The following is a 23923-nucleotide window of genomic DNA, read 5'->3' on the forward strand; positions in this document are numbered from 1 at the left end:
TATCCAGCGCTCCCTGAACGCAGTCTCTGGCTTATTGCCAGTCAAGCGCAAGCACGCTGCAAGGACTCGTCTATAACGACTTTGATCTGATCATTAAGTCTTTCCGAGTGACAGGGCTCAAGTCCAAGTCAAGTCTCGAGTCATTGCTGTCAAAGTCTAAGTCGAGTCTCAAGTCTTCTTTAATTATGTCGAGTCGAGTCGCAAGCCATCAAATTTGGGACTCGAGTCCGAGTCAAGTCTCGAGTCATGTGACTCGAGTCCACACCCCTGTTAGCATCTAGCAGTTAAGTTTTCATTCTCACATTTTTTTTTTTATTTTACACTCATGCATTTTGCAGACACTTTTATCCAAAGCGTAATATTTCAAGGTATACATTTTCTCATTCCCTGGGATCGAATGCGCAAGTACACCATTGCTAGCGCCATACGACAAGAAAGACAGATTGAAATATAGATAATGATCAACCTTGCTTGATACTTTCAGAGTGCTATGTGAAATCTGAGCACTGCGGTGCAAAACAGAGGTTGCCACATTCACCATCACTGTCAGCAGTTCAACAAACACACAGTTACCCATTCACACAGACACCTTGCATACTACATATTACATATTACAAACGTCCAACAGAGAGAACAGCTGACTGAAACACGCTGAGAAATATTGCCAGCCACCTACACATGTCTACTTTCATATAGTTTCATTCAGAAATCATAATGTTTGACTGGCATTCGATCGGCTCTCTGGAGACTGAATGGCTCCGTTCCAAACCTAGACAGCTGCCTACCTAGACAACATTTATAGGCAGGAAAGATGTGTGCACTGACCTTACTTTATATATATATATATAGAGAGAGAGAGAGAGAGATTTTTTTATTTTTAATAATACACTTTATTTAATCATAATAGAGACATAAATATTTCAACTCCACACAAGATCAAAGATTAGCTCCTCCTCCACCACCGTACAAAAAAATAGAAATATAACACCACTGTAGTTTAAAAGTTTCTATATCTTTCATTGCTTTATAATACTTAAATTCCATAACAATTCTTGAACTTAACAAATGCCTTAAATAAAGATGTGATCTCTTGACCAGAGAAAGAGAGAGAGCAACAGTTGTGATTTTCAAGGCAAAAGGATTAAAAGAAAAAAAAAGACAGAAAACGGGTGATGATACAGTACTGATGCAACAGTTTGACATATCAAATACATAGTGTTGTGGTTCTGGTTTTTGGGGTTGGCCATAAAAAGAGAGAGATTGCAGCTCTTTGTTGGGGTGGGGAGTGTACGGCGTCTGGAACATTTAAATTAAGCCGATTTTCCAATCGGAGAGTTGAGCATTGTGTTCTACCTCTGCTCTTTGTTTAAACGTCAGGGCTGAAGACTATTATACAGCAGCCATTCATACGAGAGAGAGAGAGCTCTCATCCCTCTCTATTTAAACAGCTGAAAGAGAAACCATTCATCTCTCTACAAGAGGAGGAGGAGGAGAAGCAAGGGGTATATTAAATATAAATAACATCTGCAAACGAGGCACGAGGCATTTGGGTCACAATGGAAAAGTATCTCTATCAGAGAAAGCAGGAGGGAGAGAGCGGAGCAACATTCAGTCATTGGTCTGGAAGGGTCTTGGACCACACATAAAAGTTAAGAGACACCCCTTTTAACAAACAAACAAATAAATAAACAAAACAAATAAATAAAAGCATATGTAAACTATTGCCATGACAATGCTTGTTTTTGCAGGACAGTAAAAATAATAATAATAATAATAAATCAATTTGTTTTATTGTAATACATAGTTTTATATTTGTCGTTTATGGAACTGCTTTAGCCCTGATTGATTTATTAGGTTATTTCAAGTCAGATTTTGGACTTTAATCCCCACTTTTCCTCAGGTCTCTGTAGTGTTGTTGTGATACATATTCACGCGCAGCGGTGATGAGAGAACGCGCTTGAGAAACAGTTTCGAGAGGAGAAATCAATCTACATATAAAATATTGGTCACAAATTATTGGTCACTTTCTAAACAATAAAAGTGTAGCCATCCACTAGTAATTATATATAAATAAATCGGTTTTTACCGATGCAAATATGTTAGAAACGATGCATCGCAATACAAATGTCAACTTGTATCCGATGCACACTTTTTAAACCGATGCATCGCATCGTTAACTTTTTTTGCAGATGCACCGAGCGAATCTGTGAATCTTCCCATCCCTAATATATATATACACACAACAGCGTTTTAGTGCCACGTTAGAAAAATAAAATCTAAGATTATGAGATTAAAGTCGTAATATTTTAAGAATAAAGACGAAATTACGAGAATAAAGTTAAAATGTTCCGAGAATAAAGTCGAATAAAGGCAAATGGCCTGTATTAAGAGCACCGAAAGAAGTTGCCAGGCCACTGGAATTGATTTGAATATTGTTGCGTCCGTGCGGCCGCATCATCTTACTGGGATGAGGAAGAGTCAATTTTAAGGACTCACGAGCTAAAAAACTAATATAAAAATTAAAAAAACTAAATGAATATTAAAAATAAAAGATTGAACTAAAAAAAACAAAAATAAAATACAAAATATAAAAAAGGTTTAACTATATATAATCTAAAAAAAAAGATTGAAAAAAATAAATAAATAAATAAATGATACAACTAAAAATAAGTTTCACTTAGTGTGCCACTACTGATCGCTGACACATTTGTAGTTCTTAAAGCCTCGTCCATGAGCCCTGTCAGAATTGAAACGCTGAATATCTGAGAAGGTTTGTACAGATGTAATTGAGGATGGTGTGTTTTCTTTATTCTGTGTGGGGTTTGGACAAACCCAGTGCATGTAATTGCGCCATCTGTGCAATTTGGGCCAAAAAATTGGTCATGCTCTAAAGGAGGCTGTGATGATCGATGGCTTATTTTTTCATCCCCAAAACACACACCTCAGAGAGCGAGCACACATTTTCCGTGAACACACATGGCAAATGAATAGGTCGTTCTTTTGGCCCCCCCCACCCTAAAATGACACAGCCTAATTTAGAAAGAGCAAACTTTCTAGACTAGGAGGCCTTTTCTTTCTTTTAACGCCCCCCTTCTAAGCCCTCCCTGTCATCTATCTTCCATTTGGCCACGCACAAAAGAAGAAATGGCAGATGAAACCATAGATCATGGCCAGGAAGCCAGACACAGCCTAGAGGGAGAGGATGGATGAAAAAAAGAAAGAGAATGAGGGAAAGAGAGAGATAGCATGCAGCCAAAACCATTTGCAGGTCGTCTCTTGGTACACGGTGACAGTACTTGTTGCTCCAGAGCCACATTAAGCCCAGCTGCAGAAGTAAAGCTCTGCTCATATAGGTTCCATTTCTTAAAGAATTCCTCCCCCACCAAACATAAATTATGTATCGCCATCAAACCCGTGAAAGCCCTGTGGGGTATATGTCCATGGTTAATCTGAGTCAGGGTGATGGGGTCATCCCGAACACTGTTTCGATGATAAACGGCATCCTGGGACGCAACATCTGTGGCCGAATAACTGACGAAACACACCTGTAGCACCAGATCTGAACTGCTAGTTATTGTGTGAAGCCAGTATAGTCTAAATATTCACACCTGTGACTGCAAATCAATTGAAATGCAATAATATGCCAAGGTCACCATTTGTTGGCAGGTCGTTATATTTGTTTCACTTCTCTTTAACTGTATTGTCTGCTTACTTTCTTATTTATTTGAGTTTTTTGTTGTTGCCATTCACCAGATAAAATGACTGTGCATTCTTATTTTGTTGCTCACGTAAACCTTGTGTACAATTATTGTATTAAACTATTGAAGGGGGAGGGTGTTCTTTATATAATATGCTGTAAGAGTTGATGCTTAATGTAATAGCATAGCATGTTTCCATGAATAGACTAACATTGCACAGCTATTGCTTTGAGGGCATTGTGCATGTTTTCTTTTAGAAAATGTAAAAAACTGATTTGAAAAAATCTGACAAGTTACTATAAACATCCTACAGTTAGACTTGGAAGAATACTTATAATATAATTATATATTAAATTAGAGCTTCTGCAATCATATTGGTGTGGAACGATATTTTATAAAACAATGAGCCAACCTGAGGCTGTATGTAAAAGTGATTTTACCAGTTACAGAGATTTGCTGCTTTGAAACATGCTTAAGACAATCCTTACCATGGTAAAATCATGGTGACACAGAACCTTTTGTGGCTTTTTTTTTCTCAAAAGAGACCAGTTTTTTTTTTTCCGGATTCTTTGATAAATAAAAAGTTGATAAAATTTATTTTCAATTAAAATATTTTGTGACATTATTAATTTTATGTATTTACTTTCACTTGTGTTAAGCATAATATAATATAATATAATATCATATCATATCATATCATATAAATCGAGAGAAACACATCAAAACAGAAAAAAAAAAATTCAAAATCAAAATTTTAGACTTATGATTAGAATCATAAATATAATCCTTTTTTGATAAACAGAATTTATTTTAAATTAAAATCTTTTGTGACATTATTAATTTTATGTATTTACTTTCACTTTATACAGCATCCTTGCTGAATAAAATAATTAAATTCTTTAAAAAATATATTGATTTAAAATATATAATATAATATAATATAATATAATATAACATACTAAAAATGTTTTAGAGTCAAAATGTTAGATTTACAAATAGCATATTAAATAGAATCCTTTTCACTGATCAGGATTAATGTTTGTGCTGCTATATTTTTTCATTTGAAACATTATATTTTGATGTATAGATGACTTCCCTACTTTTTCCGGAGCCATGGCCTTGCAATTAGCTAGTATTTATAAAGCAGGATGTTTATTAGAGAAACGGGGACATGTAGGTTCAAATCTGTCCATTGTTTCTCTCTCTGACGACTTCCTGTTCTCTCTTTCTACTGTTTTCTTTAATAAAGTGGCAAAAGACCATCAAAAGAACTGTTTTATTACATCAGAAATACTTTCCAAGGCACTGACTCGACAGTATAATCAACAGTCTGTCTAATTAGCACAGTGTGCTGACATTCAGACTCCGCCCCCTTTGTATGAACCGTACGTCACTGCCGCTAAAGACCTACCATCATATTTGTCACCGAATTAGACACAGATATAATCTACAGCTCATAGTTTAAGATCAATTTTGGTTCCATACTTAAATTACTCTATAATTAGTTTTAAATTGTATCCTGTGCCCGGGTTATATAAAGCAACTGCTTGTTAACTTGATAAACAAATAATAAAACATAATTAATGTTTGGTATTTCAGTCACTTAATTTTCCCATCTTATTCATCTCTTTATTTTACCTCCAATAAATGTCTGTCAAATGCTAATTCCAACTCGAAATTCCTCCCTTGTTTCTCGCAGGGCAAATATGCGAGAAGAAACGGCCTTCACGGGGCAGAGTGTTATTGAACGCAAACTGCTACATGTCGGTAGAGTCTCCAGCTACGAGCTCAATACACCTCCTGCTTTATCAATACCAGCACACATTCAAGAATTTGTGTGTGTGCACAACGTGCATGGTTTATGGATATCACCATGGCAACATCTGGGCTCTGGAATGGCTCACTTGGTCACTATGTCACGTCTGGACGATCTCCTCAGTAAAATCATGGTGAGAAGGAAAAAAGAACAAACTGAGTGTTGTAAAATGATGGAATGGGAAAAAAGGCTAGCAGAGAGGACGAACTAGAAAAGAATGAAAATTATGAGCCATAAATGGCTTTGTCCAGCTGTGAAGTGAACTGTGATGTGGTTTTAATTGCAGCAAGTGTGGTTGCGTTTACACTACCAGTCAACATTTGAGCACACATACACATTCTTTATTATGTTACAATTTTCCACAATTTAGAAAAGTCTTACGTAAGTCCAAAAAGGCACAGGAACAATTTTTTATGGCTGGGCCACCACTTCCCTAGGCCAATTAGAAAATAATTAGATAAATACATATTTGATATATAATCTAGAATATAATTTGAAATATTTTTAAAGTGTAAAAGGGTAATAAAACTATATTTAAAAATTTAAATATATAATGACATATAATTGCAATTCTGAAATTAATGAAAATTAGATAAAACAAGTTTTTACTGATTTAAGCAGGATTTTTCCCCCAGCAGGCTTACAGGTTATGTACAAAAAAGTAAATAATATATATATATACAGTGGGTACGGAAAGTATTCAGACCCCCTTAAATTTTTCACTCTTTGTTATATTGCAGCCATTTGCTAAAATCATTTAAGTTAATTTTTTTTCCTCGTTAATGTACACACAGCACCCCATACATACACACACACACACACACACACACACACACATATATATATATATATATGGCTTCAAAATGTATCATTTAACTTGCAATTTGCAAAGAAGCAGAAAAATACTCAATTTAATGCCAATAATTTTTAGTTTATGAATAAGCTTTTAATTTTCACAAAATCTATAATTTTATTATAAAAGTAGAAAACATCTGGCTCATGTTTACATTTTCTTCTGTCATTTATATATACTGTTATTTATATATTATTTATCATATTTATATAGTTGTATATGGCTGAAGGGTTTTATATACAATAAATATAGTATAATATAATATCATATAAATATGTATTTATATTTGACAAAAATTTGACATTTTTTAAGCAACTCATGTCATCACAATTTATATTAGTCTATACAATTCATTTCAAGCATTTATGCATAAAATTTCAGATTACAATGTTATCAAATTCAGTCAAGTGTCTAGCGTATACATTCAGAACTACCTCAACACACACACATACAGTGATCTGAAGAGCTGGCAGTTTCTCCTTCCGTCTTGTCACGTTACCTATATTAAGACGTCCGCCACACAAATCAGATTACAGCCAGCTGATACTTCCTCTCGGCTCTCTGATAGAGCAGCACAGAAGAACACTGACCTTCAGAGAGCGAGAGAGCCGTGTAGAGTTTCCTTACTGTACTGTGTTACACAGAGGCCACGAGGTGCAGCTATGTGAGGAAACAATACAAGCACTGTCGCTATGATCAAACGCTTCGAACAGAGGGAGTGATACGCATGTACAAATATACACACACATGCTTTCAAACCCACATATGCTCCCACAGCGGACACACACTGGGCATTGTACTTGATGATGGAGCCAAGTGCCTCTGTTGAAAGTTGGGTGAATGAGTCAATCTCATAGAAACAAGTCCAAATCGTATTTCATACCAAAATGTGTATTTAAAATAAATAAATAAATATTTGAAATATAATCTAAAATATATTAAAACATAATAAAATATTTAAATATATAATGATAATTATAGTTTATTGTAATAATACTTAATAAAATCTGATATTTTGTAATCTCTGTTTTGTAAATCTATCTATCTATCTATCTATATTCTTATATATTGTAGTAATTATAATATATATTCTTCTGCACTAATGAAAATTAGATTTTTTGATGAGATGAGATTATGCTTTGATTATATTACAATGATGAGATTTTTGAGGGCGTATGCACTTCATTATAAAAACAATGTCACACACTGAACAAAAAAAAAGTAAACCAATTCATTTTCTTGAAGCCAAATATAATTTCATATTTCTTTCCTTTCAATTTGATGTGAAATATGAGCCGGACACATTCTTGACAGGTTTCATGAGTCACCCAAAAAGCATAAACAATATCTCCCCACACTACACAAGCAATATACCAAACTGACAAATCCATTGATGGACTTTTTTTTCAGAAATTCCTCCCAGCCTCAGATAAACGTTGTAAACTTTATCGTCCGAACGGCAGTGAGCGCTGTTTAAATCAAGCTAACGCTAATCGAAGTTTCTTCTCGCTTAGTACGGGACAGCTTTATGTCTTCCCGGAGACCCCAGAGCGGCGGAGAGAGATGCCGGGGCTATCAGCAACTTTTAATTAAGTGGGTGTGAATATGGGAAATGGAAAATTGTTCTGTCAACCCGACGAAATTGAGTTTTTGATGTTTGAGGCACAACATGCGCCTCCGCCTGCCGTTCTATTATCTAATGAAGAGATACAAATGGAGAAAAAAAAAGTAAGGAGCAAAAGGGGAGACGGATGTGGACAACATACAAGCATCTTCCCCAAGATCAGCAAGAAACAGGGGAAAGAAACCGCAATATCACTGAACATTAGGGTCCTGGTCTCTTCTCTAATGCGGTGTGATATCTCTGTAAGCCTGAGGTACGGAAGCCAATATATTAAAATGTGGGCCGGATTACGGTGTGATTGTGTTTACGGATCGTCTTGAACATTTCTGCTCGCTAGATTCAAAGGGGAACAATAACATCTCTGTCTTTCGTGAGAGAATGCCAGTCGTCGGTCGTCCACCTCCTCAAACATAATAAAACCTGGAGAAAAAATGCGTGACTCAGGCTAGAGGGACGTCGATGGAGGCTTGTTAGCCGGTGCTGTTGACAAGAGAGATGGCGAGATGCCTCAGATTACGATAAACAGGGAAAGAAGTGAATGTGGGGAGAGAAAAAAATAATGAAAGATGGCTACAAGGAAGCCAGAGTGATCCAATCACAATCTATCTCCCACGACCTCTGTCAGTTCTCAAAGAGTCGGCAATATCTCAGCGAGAGGGAGAGAGAGGACTCGCTATTTGAAAGAAAATGACCCCTGGGGCACCTCTCCCATTGACTCCTTCCTCCATAGAAGGAGGACCACTTAAAAGAGAGGGGAGAAAGAAAAGAAAAAAGATAGATGAAGGAAAGAAGACAGAACAAATTGCTTCAAACCAATTAATTTCCACTTCTCTCTTTCTCTCGGTCCTCTGGGTTTTGGTGTGCAGCAGCTACAGACAGAGAGAGAGCGGCCTGTGAAACTCATTCAGATCATCCTGTACGTCCAAACCCGCACAATGAAGCACTACAGGTGGACACAATCAACCAGCATGCATTTCAACACACTTGCACTTTAAGATGTTAATAAAAATGGCAACTGACACATTTTAGATTGCGTAATGTAAAGTATGTCCGGGTGACAAAATACAGTATGTGGGAAACAATGCACGATGGGGGCTTGATTTGATCCATAATGCTTAGATTAAATTGCGAAAACTAGACTATGATATTGATTATTTAGGAATAAAAGCCTAAAGCCTGCTGATAAAAACCTGCTTAAACCAGTCGGAGCTGATTTGATCTGTTTTTCACCTGTTCTCTCTCCCAGCCTTGACGCCCAGATAAACCAGCCTAAAAGGGCAAACACTAGCCTGCAAACTAGTTTGTTTGTTTTTTCCCCAGCATGGAACCCCTTGTATTACTACTTTAGAGCTTAACTCATTCCACACCAATTGATTTATATAGATGAAATATACCCCAACTCATGTGGTTTGTTGAGGAAAAGATTGCTACTACTTTTACTAAATCCCATAGACTTAAGCCCAAAGTATAGCTACTTCAGTTTTTTTTACACGTTCACTAGCGTATGCAGACAGTCGAACAGTTTGATAGCGTGCATGAACGCAGGCGGTCGACACATGCGCTCTAGAAAGCTTCATCTTTGTCCAGCGTCTGCTCTATTTTTTCCCAGAAGTTATGGCCGATAAAAATTTGCTTTTTTAAACTAAAGTTGCTACTATTTTGCGTTTGTCAATGTGGCCGTCTGTTGTTGCAGTCGCTATTTTGTTGTTGTTGTTGTTCAGTCACTTTAGTTACATTTTCTACTGTGAAAGAATGGCCCGGGCCAGTGCTGCCACCTTGTGGAACAACTGATTAGTGCAAAACCAAGTCAATGTGCATGTGCAATCTCCGCATACAAAGTAGACGGTTACAAAAGTTTACGGTGGTGCACGTACATGTAAAAGCGAAGTACGGCCTTTACACTGTAGATATGGCTTGGGTAGATATAGATATTTCTGCATACTATTATAGCATTTTTTTCTTAATATTTTGAATAGCTGAATTGTTTTATATTTTCAGTTTTAATTATAGTTTTAATAATTGTTTGCATTTTTGTCATTTTTATTATTATTCTATAAAAATATTTCTATATAGTTTTAATTTACTTTTAATTTCAGATTTAGTTTTTGGTAATTTTGCTAGGCTACTTTTTACACATTTTTCATCTAAAAATTAGTTTCAGCTTAATTTCGATTACAAAACAAACAAAAAATTATTCATAGTTTTATCTAATAATAATAATAATAATGATGTTAGCAACATGTTAAATGCCACTCAGAAAGCCTTTGCAACTGCACAGAAATGTCTAGCATCACCAAAAATTGGTTACCGTCACAAAGACCAGGACCATTTATTAGGAATTTAAATAAACAAAAGAAATCAAAGACTATCTGTCTGCTTCCCTTCCATGCATGGCTATGATCTGACCTTCAGGGTTTTCCATTCTCAGCCGCACACTGACCACAGCAACACTGCTCTCATCTCCATTACAATGCCTCTCAACCTCCAGAGAGACGGTTCATCTCTCTCTGTGTGGCCAACGCTAGTGCTATGTACACAACTTCCTGTGAGAGAAGCACTTCCTCCCCCTCGTTTGTGTAATAGTTCAAATATTCTTCCTTCATAAAACCTTTCCCAACAAAGCCATTTACAGATGCACTTAAATCAATATCAGTCCGAGTGCAGAGTGAATACACACGGCTCCATTTAAAGAACGTTAGCCTAACACTCCTCGCGCTAAGTTAATGTGTTGAAGGGTTATCAAGCCCGCCCTCTCAACATGCAATCTACACACCGCCCGTATCAGAGGCACTCATACAGAATCCATCTATACCAATTACAGAACATTTTCCATCTGAAGACGTGGATACATTAAAAACAATTATCGCCAAGCACTGATGGATCGCAGTGTTGGAGCAGCTAACATGTTTTTGTATGTCTAGGTAGGTGTGTGTGTGTGTGTGTGTGTGTGTGCATTGCAGTAAATAAATTTAAAGGAGAGACAAGATCGTCTAACATTGTCAGTATAGCTCTTTCGTTCAGAGTCTAAATCTCTCCTACAAAATGGCACTGCAAACAGCTGTTGTCCACAGTAAACGACTCTGGATCTAAGTGTCCGGGTGAGGTTAAAGGTCAGACATTGGGTTTAGTTTGTAAATTACAGAGCGATTCGAGATCAGCCCTCATATGACTGGACGTTTTCTCCTTGTCGGTTGACTTCTGGCATACATTTGAACTCTTCAGTGTGGCCCTTGGGCTAGAGAGATCTTGTTTAAAGTAAATAAATTCAAAGGAGATACAAAGTCATTTAACATCGTCAGTCTAGCTCCTACGTTCACAGTCTAAATCTCTCCTACAAAACAGCAATGTGAACAGCTGTACTCCACCGTAAACAAATCTGGATCTTTTATCTAAGGGTCCCGGTGAGGTTAAAGGTCAGAGGTTGGGCTTGGTTTGTAAATTACAGATCGATTCGAGGTCAGCTCCCATATGACTTGTCTGTTTACCTCTGGTGTACATTTGAACTCTTCTATGTGCCACTTGAGCTAGAGAGATCGTGTTATTGGGAAATGAATATTGAGTAACACTTGCAATGAAGCCTGTATACATAATGTATTGATAATGTATTCTTAATGCATCTATAATAGCCTTAGAATAAGTTGCATGTTCTTGTAAATAACTGAAAGCAGTTATAATACATTACAATACTTATCTATTCATGAGGCCATCTTTAAAGAACATAACATAATCCATTCATAATGCATTAGACTTTTTAAAGGTGTAGCCATGAATAGGTAAGTATTACAATATATTTTAACTGTAGCTTCAATTACTTATGACAAAATATGATTACAACGTGTATTATAGCGATGATGTATAACCCTATTTTACATACACACACATATATAGTAAAATAATAACTTATATACTGTAATGCATTCAAATGCTTTATGTTTGTTTATTTTTATTCCTTTTTATTTTTATTTATAATTTTAATTTAATTTTTTTCCTTTGAAATCATCATAAAGGCAGAACAAACAAATACTACCATAATATACACATATTTTTAAGTATTAAAATAATTATTTTGACAATTAATAAGGACTTTTGTATTACAATAGTATGATTTTTATTGCATTATGGTAATGAGAATACTGCAATAATGCTTTTTTAAATAATTATAAATGAATATGCTTAATTAAATTCACAACTAAAAATCACAAATAAATAAACAAACAAACGAATAAATAAATAAATAAATACATTTAATTTATACAAAATATAGTCAAATGTCTTATTTTTCATTCTCATTTTTGGGGTGAAAACTGATTCAAACATGTTTATGACAGGCTTTCAGTGATTCATCAAGGCAATTAAGAATTGCTTTATAATGCACTCAGTTATCTTCATAATGCACAACACTGGTGCAGACAGTGTTTCAGGTGTGTTTTACATTTTAATCACTGTGAGGGAGATTACGATCTTCTCTCATCTGCTTTATGGTGAATACCTAAGGCTAAAGAGGCAAACTATGGCCGAAGAGGCATCTACATTGCATCAGCGAGAACTTCCATGAGGGTTTCTCACTATTTCCAATCTAAAAGCTCTCTTATGTATTTTTCTCAGCAGGAACATCTGAAAATAATATGCTAAATTATTCAAATGTTTGCAGTGATTCTGTCATATGTACTTCCTCTTAATCTCTGACATTAAATGGCAGAATAAATGCTCTGGGTTCTGATTTGATCGCGGTTTAAGGTCTTTTTTTGAGCCTGGCGCTGCGGTGCGGCGCTCTAATCAGAGGCGGTGTGGGCTAGCAGAGAGTGAATGGGGTTACGGTGATGAAGGAAATGCCCTTTAATGAGAGGAAGACAGGAAGCACTCCAATCAGCCCTTAGTGAGGAGAACATGAAAGCACAAAGAAAAATGCGAGAGGAAAACAAAGGAAGGAGCGAGACGGAAGGAGAAAAAGAGGAGAGAGAGAATTCTCCAGCTCTCGGTCTGAGTGAAAAGGGGGATGGTGGGGGTGACGGGGGTTCGGACGCTTTCTTTTCCATCAGAAAAGATCAGAGAAGCCCTTCCTCAATTTTCTCTGATAAGTGGTGAATTACCAGAGGCGCCGCTGCTTGTGTGTATGTGTGTGGAAAAGTGGGAAGGGGGCTGACACAGTGTCGAATATCACATGCAGACAATCAGGAGACGATTGTTTCTTTTTCACATGTGCTCACACACACACACACACACACACGCACAGTCTAATTCACCATGTGAATCTGTGCAGAATAAAGAATAATACACATCCTGAACAGCTTTTCTTTGTAACAATAGAGCAGCATTTTCAATATTCATATAAGTCCAACCCAGCTATTATATACACTATCAGTCAAAAGTTTGTGTTTCTCATCAGTTAAAATTTTTTTTAACACACACACACATTATATATATATATATATATGCATACATATATACACACACATACACATAAATATTTATTAAATATACACATATGTGTGTTTATTTATAAATACAAAGTACACACAGATTAAACAAACAAACTTTTATTTTGGAGTGCAATTAATCGATTTGACAGCACTATTATTATTATTATTATTATTACTATTATTATGACGACTTATTGCATTCTAATGAGAATTTTGATGGAAAATTTGCTTAGTTCAATTATGTTGTAAGTAGAAATAATTATAATAACAATACTAATCAAAATAATAAATGCCCAAAAAAGGCTTTAAATTAGGCTTAATTTTTTTGACTAAATATATGCTAATGCTAAAAAAGCTTTTATTTCCTCTAAAATAAAATAGAAAATGTATTTTAAAATAAAACTTGAAAAGGATAAGTTGGACAAGATGGCAAAGGAAAGGCTGCCAACAAGTGCCCATGTAGGTACTTCCATTATCTCAAACAGTACAGAATGGTGCTTGCAACTCCAAAGTCATGGGTTCAATTCCCAGAGAATCAATGAACTGATAAAATGTAAACCTTAAAAAGTAAAATAATCCACTTTGGGTAGAAGCATACAGCAAATGCATAAATGAAAAAAAAAATCAAGGCAAACAATAGCCACTATGAAGAAGCTAAAATCTCATACTTCCATTCATGCCATTTCAACCAAATGTTTGGAAAAAAAGTGTCCTTTCACTTGTACTTTCATTCTGTGTATGTGTGCTTTCCTCTCTATTTGGCATCTTTGGGGACTCAGGTGCGTGACCAGACCACACTGTTTGTCCGTCGGGGTCCTCAGAACATTCTAGCCAAATAAAAGCCGTCGACCATCAATGTCAAACAGCACACTCCCTGAAGTCTTACCTCTTTATCTGTGAGCGTGTAGATGTATTGATGGTCAGGGCTGAACAGCATGTCTCTCAAAATTGGGTTCCCTTCGCTCACCACCACGTTCTCATACAGCAGTGCAGGCTGGGTAATGGAGTTCACCAAGATCTGGAAGAAACAGAGAAGATAGACATTTAATACACATCAAATATTTTCCAGATTGGCTGTGATCTGATCGGCTGATCGCTTTGTGCAGCATTCCGGCTTCTACAAGGTAGAAAAATAGGTTTATAATGGAAACTGTCAAAAGGTTTTTGGTTTGGTGTCTCTTTAAGCTACATAATACAGTCATTTAACTTTGCGGGCTTCACATCGATGCTTAAAGGGGAGTAACTCTGGCCTTGACCGATGCTAAACAAATGGATCTTGGTCAATAATAACCACACAGCCTATTTTTCTGCTTCCTTCCTCTGTTTGGCCCACCCGAGCATCACCCACAGTCATACCCTTCTTTAAGTCCCCCTCCCCGGCCTTATTGATCCAAGGTCAGGGGAGCGTGACCCCCGCATCCCATGGTGTTTCAGGGCCTAATGATGTGCTCGGCTCCGGTGCCGCGTCCCGCTGATTAATGACCGTCCCCTTCGCCGAGCGCGGTGGGAGCGCATTATCTGGGCCCTCTGACACCACCCCATCGCTAATGAAGAGAGCACCTGCAGCACCTGAGTACACTGGAGCACCGGACGACCCACTTACAAAAACACAAAAGCCGCTAAAGCAGTTCGGTTTTCCTCATAAAGGTCCACATCACAGAGCCAAAGAGTTGCAGGACGTTTTTAGCCGCCCACACCTGGGAGTCGACAGTGTGGCCTATTTGGGTCAAACCCTGCAGCCGGATCACAAGAACTAAAATTACACCTACAAACATCTGAAAATACAGCCAACTTAATCAGCACTTCTTGTCTTTAACTAAAACCTAAAGTTGTGCGACATGACCTCATGTAAACTGCCATATTTATAGAACATTTATATGGAGGGAAAAAAATTTGTCATTACTGGCATGGACAGAATTGGTGGACCTTTTTCCACATTTTCTGTACTGATTTTGAGGGTAAAATCTGCAGAATTGAATTGATTTTTTTTATTACTAATTTATTTATAAGAACTAAGAGTATAATTTATTGGTGGCTAAGTATTTAGCATAATTAGTAAGACAAAATATTTAATAAACCAATGCAAATAGTGAAGAATATTTAGTAGTGCATGAGTCAGTCTAAGTAATAATAATAATAATAATAAAATACTACTACTACTACTACTAATTATTATTATTATTATTATTATTATTATTATTATTCAAATATTTCATATACTGGGAGAGTTTTACATTTCAATGTCATGAACCAATTAATTTTATTTATTTGTTTATTCAAATCATACTTAAACTACTATATTGTTGGTAAAATAAAATAAAATAAAATAAAATAAAGTAACATTTAGTAGTGAATAACAAATAAGCCTACTCATGGCAATAATTATTATTTTAAACACAATTCAGGTGTTTTTCCATTTCTTTTTTTTCTTTTTTTTATCATATTTAAACTATTATATTGTTGGTATGTATAAACACCAAATGAAATGAAAAATTAAAAGTACAAATATAAAACAAATAAAAAAATACTTCTCCTTGATTTTTAGTATTATATTTACATTTTCATTTTCCACCTTCAGGCCTTTTACACTATACTTTTAGGTTATGTTTTTTAGAATTATATTTCCATTTTTAATTTCCAGCTTCAGGCCTTTACACTATAATTTTTGGGTTATGTTTTTTTTTTAGAATTTTATTTCCATTTTTAATTTCCAGCTTCAGGCTTTTTACACTTTTTTTAAATTCAGTGTTCTCCATGATTATAAGAACCCTTTATATTGTTGCTCAGTGGGTGATGGAGGCTTGCAAGACAGCAAAGCAGTCTGGGAGTTGGAGTCTGTTGTCCGTCTCCCCCTCCATCACTTCATTGAGCATTACTCCCACGGGACGCGGTACATTATGAAGTAGAGGCAGATAACAGCTCAAGGACATCACATCCTCTCCCTCAGCCAATCCTTCTGGAACTCTTGCCAAGTAACGCTGAAGTTCCTGCAGTGGGACGCGAGCTGGAAGGCAGAGAGAAAGGATCTTCCCTTGTGTCCGTGCAGGAGAACGCAAGACAGGAGAGAGATGATTTAGCCGCATGGAGCAGGAATACTAATCTAAAAATACTGCCCATTGCTATGCTTTGGTTTATAGCAATTTTTGGACCTGCTTAATATGTCGAGTAGCAGGACAATGCAACTAACAAACTCCCCTGCAAGTTTCTCTGACATATGAAACTGATTAAATGGGATAAACATATATAATTGTTCTTCAAGGGTGAGCAAGAGTTGCCATCTGCATTTCTCCGCCCTTGTTCAGAGTCGTGCAGATTGACGTAATTGTGCAATGACTCTTCAAATTGCAGATTCTTGGCAGATGGCCCATCTTTCGCTTAACAGGAAGAAGCAGCAAGAGCTACAGAACTCTCTGTCTCACGTTGCCTCAATAAAGGTGTCAGGAGAGATGGAAGTTGGAAAGTGAAAAAACAAAAACAAATCCAAATCTCCCCACTGACTGCAGCTGAATCCCAATACACCATAGTCTGGAGGGTTACTGCTACCGTCTCTGCTTTAGATACAACGTTCAATCACTTCCTGGGTCACAGGACCCACTGTGAAATACACTGAAATACTATTTAAGTATCTTTACTTAATTCAAAGCATACTTCCAATTCTTCGTAATTATTTAATAACTTCTGAGTAAAAATTTGTCTTCGCTATTTTTATTCAGTGCACTTTGGTTTAAATAAAAGTATACAGTGCTAAATACTATTATTATTAATTATTATTATTAATGACATTTTATATTTAAAAGATATTTTAAATTTTATATTATACATTTCTTTATATATTTACATTTTTAATTAATATATTTTATAGTTTACTTTAATGCCATATCAGCAACAATGGCTATATTCATGACAACATTAACAGTATCATCTATTTCAATGCATCATTTATAATAACATAACATTTTCTTAAGAAGCAATCACTATGCAAAAAAAAAAACATACAAATAACAACAATAGTACTGATAATAATCTATGTAGAAAAGCAATGCCAAAGTACAACTGAATACATTTGGAAAAATAATAATAAATAATGAGTAACGTGCAGTTTCATGTTTCAACCACAGAGGTCAACATATAGTCCAGAATTTTGTAGCGTACTGATAAATGACGCTTCACCTTTAAACCAAAAACGGCCAAATGTCCTTGGGGACGACTTCTCTATGTGCCACACTCAAATCATTCATACCAAAACAAATATTGAATTCACACCATCTTATTAGATGAATATGTTCCATGATTACTACTTACATTATCTTCTTATGTTTATGGTCCCATTACAGTAAGTCATGACAGAATCATTTCAGGACAGAAGCAGACTGCACATAATGAGCGCATTGGGTAATAACCTAATATAGGAACCTATAAATTAAGAAACAGAGCCCTGCAGTCTTCATTAATGCTGGTCTATGGATGAACAATAATTAAGGTGGACCAGGGTTCATTGAAGGGTCACTCCTGACGGCTTCAGAGCAAATTGAAACAGGTCTGGCCTTTTCAATCTCGTCAACGTCTCTGCTAAAGCATGTCTGAATTTGTATGTGACCCTATGACATTGATGAGGTCAACAGTCGGTGCAATGATAAACTGTCCTAGACATTAAAGAGCTAGTGGCTGTCTCTTATGTAAGCCTTCAGATGGGAAAAAGGAAAGAAAAAGAAAGTTGTCCCTCACAGGCAGCTGAAAATTTCAGTGTACACTAAAATACTATGAGAGCTTTGGTGGAGTGAATGATTGACAGGAGTTTTGTCACGAAACCCAGGCGTTTCTCTGCCGGAGACTGCGCCGACCCATCAACTCTCCGTTGTTGAAAATCATTTTACTCCAGCTTGGATGGGGAGCGGAGACATTTGGCTAATTAAATCAAACAGGAGGGCACTTTCCAGATGAGCCTGAATCCAATTTCATTAGTGCCCTCTCAGCCACGGATAATGTGCGGACCATGAGGTCGCTCTCGGACGTTTCGTGTCTTGACATCAACACGCTGGAGTATGATCAATAAAGGATGCTGAGCTGAATTGCAGGATTGAAAGCATGCTGGCTATTCCATGGACGCTTTTTTGCTGCTACTGGAGTTTGACCTCAGCGTTTGCACATCATCCTCAACTGGGTGTTCAGAGGAAATGAAGCTATAATATTGCAAATGAAAAATCATTAAAGCTCTTTTTAAAGCATAGGACAAAAATACAGTTTCCAAACACATTTGGATGCATTTTGCAAGAGCCAGTTTACAGATTAAATTTGGTGTGCCTTATGTCCATATTGCCCTCTATATACCTGCATTTGTGCACCATTCAGAACTGAATTGAAAATGCATTTTAAGATCTAGTTAAATACTAAATTTGAATTTAGGTACATAGGATATAGAATTGCAGTTCAAATTTCAGTGCAAGTCAGCTAAATTAAAATATTGATGATTAACAATTAATAATATTAATAAATACTTTTTGGATCAATTCTCACTATTATCTTCCACCACATGAGAACACTTGGCGCCCTTATGCTGCTGCTTCACGCTGATATCTGTTTGATGTTTGCTTGTCGCTACGTTTTTGCCGTTTATGTTTTTGCTGGGATTCGGCAGATCTGGATTATTTTCTGGACTTCTCGCTTCACACAAAAAGTTTTGAATGACTAACCTGGCATTTTTTGTGATCCTGTCACACTGATCGGCTGTGAGCCCTCTCCATTCCTATCCATCTCCTCCTCGACATCTGATACAGTGAGTCTCCACTCTCTCACAATTGCGATCATATTTAGACGGTAATGATCTTTTTGTACCTTTTATTGCAAATGAAAAATCATTAAAGCTCTTTTTAAAGCATAGGACAAAAATACAGTTTCCAAACACATTTGGATGCATTTTGCAAGAGTCCTTAGTCCTTAGCCAGTTTACAGATTAAATTTGGTGTGGCTTATGTCCATATTGCCCTCTATATACCTGCATTTGTGCACCATTTAGAACTGAATTGAAAATGCATTTTAAGATCTAGTTAAATACTAAATTTGAATTTAGGTACATAGGATATAGAATTGCAGTTCAAATTTCAATGCAAGTCAGCTAAATTAAAATATTGATGATTAACAATTAATAATATTAATAAATACTTTTTGGATCAATTCTCACTATTATCTTCCACCACATGAGAACACTTGGCGCCCTTGTGCTGCTGCTTCACGCTGATATCTGTTTGATGTTTGCTTGTCGCTACGTTTTTGCCGTTTATGTTTTTGCTGGGATTCGGCAGATCTGGATTATTTTCTGGACTTCTCGCTTCACACAAAAAGTTTTGAATGACTAACCTGGCATTTTTTGTGATCCTGTCACACTGATCGGCTGTGAGCCCTCTCCATTCCTATCCATCTCCTCCTCGACATCTGATACAGTGAGTCTCCACTCTCTCACAATTGCGATCATATTTAGACGGTAATGATCTTTTTGTACCTTTTCAGTCAGGATTTCACCCAACTCATGGCACTGAAACTGCCCTTCTTCGTGTGATTAATGACATTCTTCTGTCCATGGATTCAGGGTCAATGAACATTTTGATTCTTCTCCATCTCAGTTCTGCATTTGACACAGTTTGCCATGATTTACTTATCCCGCGTCTTTCTGATATCGGTATCACTGGTTCAGCTCTTTCGTGGCTCGTTTCCTATACCCGCAACAGAAAGTTTTTTGTCACTTTACAAGGGTATAAATCTCTGCTCCACTAACACAGGGTGTTCCACAAGGTTCAGTTCTCGGCCCTCTACTGTTCATCAAACTTAACAGCTAGCTTATTAACAATTAATAAGCAGCAAATCAGGCATTTGAGGAAAAAGTCGTAGTTAATAGTGAGAATTGGGCCTTAAAATACAGTGTGACCATAATTTTCATAACTTTATCAAGACAAATATTGAGTTTTGGCTTGATCTTATTTAAATATTATTTTAAAATAAAAAGTATTACAAAAATTATTTAATAATAATACATTTATAAATAATACAAATAATATATTTATATATAAACATTTAAAAAATAATATATATTTATAAATAGTATGTAAATCTGTCTGTCTATCTCTCGCTCTCTACTAGGGATATGCCGGTATCAAATTTTCATGTTGCGATTAATTGCTAATGCTTTTATTACGGTATACGGTATTATCACGATATTGAAATTAAGTTAAAAAAAAGTGCTGTCATAATACAGTATAACAGGTTTAATAACTTTTTTCTTATAACAAAAATAACTGAACATTTAAATGCAATAAAGCAATACAGAAAAATGTATAAAGTTAAAAGTTTTACACAGATTAAAGTGCAAAAGAACTATAAAGACCAATAGGTATCACTTTACAATAAGACCTCATTAGTTAACCTTAGTTAATGTATTAACATTCACAATGAGCAATAGCTACATTTGCTACAGAAGTTATTAATCTTTGTTTAAAAAATACAAGTCTTAGTTCATGTTAGCTCATTAAATAACACAGTTGCAACTTTCGATTTTAACAACGTGTTATTAAATATTGTAATTACCTAAGATTAATTAATGTTCAGAAGAATTTTTCATTGGCAGTTTGTTAACTAATGAATTAACTAATGTTAACTAATGAAGCCCTAATGTAAAGTGTGACCGAACAATAAAGAATCAAAACACTTTCAAACAATATCTAGGGCATGTTGTAGTCCAGATTAAAATGTAAAAACAGTTTGAAAATAAATAGCCTATTAAGTCTAAATATTTAAGTATTTGGCGCTGTGATGAACATTATTCATTATTATTATTATTATTTCTGCAGTTTAGCGCCATCTGCTGTCAGAGAGTGAACGTGCGCTTTCATCCAGAGCGTCTCTCGCATGTTCCGCCATGTGCTTCACGTCTGCGCTTGTTTACATCAGAGTGCGCACGCATCTTTCATGCAGCATACGGCGGTGTTGTGCATTTTGACCAGTTTATGGGAAAAGTATTCTTAAAATGCATTCAAAATTCTGAATAATTTGTAATATATAATTATTCATGGTATTTAGAAGTGCCCACGATAACAATATCGTGCATATTCATTACCGTGATATATCGCATTACCGAATACCGGCACAAGTCTACTCTCTACATATATGTATATTTTTTTGCAAAACTAATGATATTAGTATTAGTTACACACATACATAACAAGCATTATTTATATATATATATATATATATATATATAGCATTATATATATGTATATACATACATACCTTAAAAGCCCACTTATGAAAAGTAAGCCAATTATACAATATTGCATTTTGAACAACCCTGCTACATCCTGTACAATATTGCTGTAATTTCCAAAGGCCTTGAGAATCACGGTTTTGCAGGAAGAGTCGCTTAGTGCGAGCGTCTCCAGCCTCTTTGACCCTTTTCTGGAGGGCATCCAAGACTTCCCATGGCACCTGCTGACTTCACAGTCTGCGTCTTGCCAGCAAGAACAGAACCTGGTACACACAAACTCATTGGGCTTGATCAGCGTGACAGATTACTCTGTGAAATTAATCATCTTTCTCTGCCATGCTGCTGCTCTCGCTATAGGACGCTGGCCAAAAAGCAGCTGTGGACAGACAGTCCCAGTGGGCACGATGATGGCACACCACTGCGCGGCTCCCGGGGACCCAATGCCCACTCCCCGGTGAGTTTCATCATTAATAAGACAAGGAAACAGGAGCAGGGTTGGTCTTTGCATGCTTGAACGGCTTGAATAAACCAGGGGTATAATCCAGCTGGAGACACTGAAGATCAATGTCGCATCTGTTTGGTCTTTGTGTTGTCGTGTGCGGCATCGTGGTGACTAAATGATAAGGGGGAAAGACGGCGTGAGCGAGAGAAGAGGGGGAAATAATAAAGGAAGAAGGGGAGTCGATGCTCGGTCCCCGGAGAGCGGCAGGCATGTCTCAGCCTCCACCCTTTTTAATCTTTCAGGCTCTCCATGGGTACAGCATCTCCTCCGCCACTCACCCCCGCCGCTGCTACAAGCTCCACTCGCATGCTCTTGACATAACTAGGTCTCCCTGTGAATAATAAACCAGCCACCAGATTCCTGCCTTTTATATGCAGCCCTTGAAGTAAAGATCTGCATCTGATTGAGCAAAATCACTGGCTAATTAATGAGACGGAAGGCCCACGCTGGGCTCACACTGGCCTGAAACGCTGCCACCACTGTCCATCCTGGCTCGTTCCCCTGAGAAGAACCCAGCCTAGCCTGGAGGAAGAGACTCGGGGAGCACCCCTGGGACAGGCAGACGCGGCTTACGCAACGACGGCGGCGAACAGATTCAGCACTGCAGATAACAAGATGAAAAATAGATCTTTCAGCTATAGGTAAGATTCGAAATGGCGAGAGATGTATGTGCTAACACTGTTGCTAATGATTTTGTAGGTCATATTTGGCTTATTTGGCCTAGGGATGCACAATATATCGGCACCATACCATTATCGTTTGATATTGGATATATTCTATATTGGGCGATGCTTAATTGCACATGGTAATATCCCATTTTATACCGGTTCTTAATGTTATGATGCCTAAATTCACTTGTAGCAGTTAAAACAACTTACTGTGGTTCTTAGTGTTTTATTTTTTAATTTTATTTAGACAAAATAGCATAGAATTTTAATACAACAATTGCAAAAGATAGATAGATAGATAGATAGATAGATAGATGAAACAATGAATAGAATGATAGATATAACGACAGATAGATAGAGTGATAGATAGAGAAATAAATCTAAACTTTTTAATGTGTGTATTTTAGAAAAATTTCACTTGCACGTATGTGTCAGAGAATGCATGCTAACCATTAGCTCAAAACTGTATCTTCTGTCCATTGGCCTTTAGTTCCGTATCCTCATACCTTTTGTACTAACTAAACCATTTTACCCACCAGATGCTTCAACAGAGCAGGACTTAGACATGCTAATTAAACACAGCTCAACTGTCCCGCTATGCTAATCCTCATCCTGGAGATGCAAAAACAACTTGTGTACTGGAGGAAGCAGGTCAAAACCCTGAAAGCCACGGAGAGACTCGTAGTCTTCACCGAGGGACAACTCTGTTATGCGGCACAGACAAAATATACTCATCGGCCCAGATGGGTTTTATGGGGAAAACAAGTGCACCTCGTGGGCATTGGGAACTAGGCAGTCTCAGAAAGCGGGGCGAAGGGAGAATGGGCTAATCATAGAGGTCTCTAGACGGTGGCCTCAAAGCTCCTATTTTCTAACCCCAGCCGTAAACGTTTCATTATGACAGTTTGTGCAACAGATAGCAGCTCAAGCTCATTCGAGCTCGTTCCACTTCCCTTGCAATATCTGATTTGGCCCCGGGTTCGAAGGCTCCTCGGAGCATTGCGAGGAATTTTATTTCTATTTTCCTACTTGTCGTCTTTCCACCATCCGCTCTCTCCCATGCTCTATCTTCCTCTCTCCGACCCCCCCCC

At 36.8% G+C, this 23923-nt stretch overlaps 1 protein-coding gene across 1 annotated transcript in view; it reads right to left on the minus strand.

Annotated features, from left to right (window-relative positions):
• Positions 1-23923, minus strand: part of LOC107715025 (plexin-A1-like) — a 236715-nt gene that overhangs the window by 101940 nt on the left and 110852 nt on the right. Inside the window, exon 4 of the mRNA XM_016521060.1 lies at positions 14298-14429. Within this exon, the coding sequence (XP_016376546.1) occupies positions 14298-14429 (132 nt within the window). The remainder of the gene's footprint in view (positions 1-14297; positions 14430-23923) is intronic.

The sequence above is a fragment of the Sinocyclocheilus rhinocerous genome, unplaced genomic scaffold (assembly GCF_001515625.1).
Source record: "Sinocyclocheilus rhinocerous isolate Xijiao unplaced genomic scaffold, SAMN03320098_v1.1 scaffold28, whole genome shotgun sequence".
NCBI lineage: Eukaryota > Metazoa > Chordata > Actinopteri > Cypriniformes > Cyprinidae > Sinocyclocheilus > Sinocyclocheilus rhinocerous.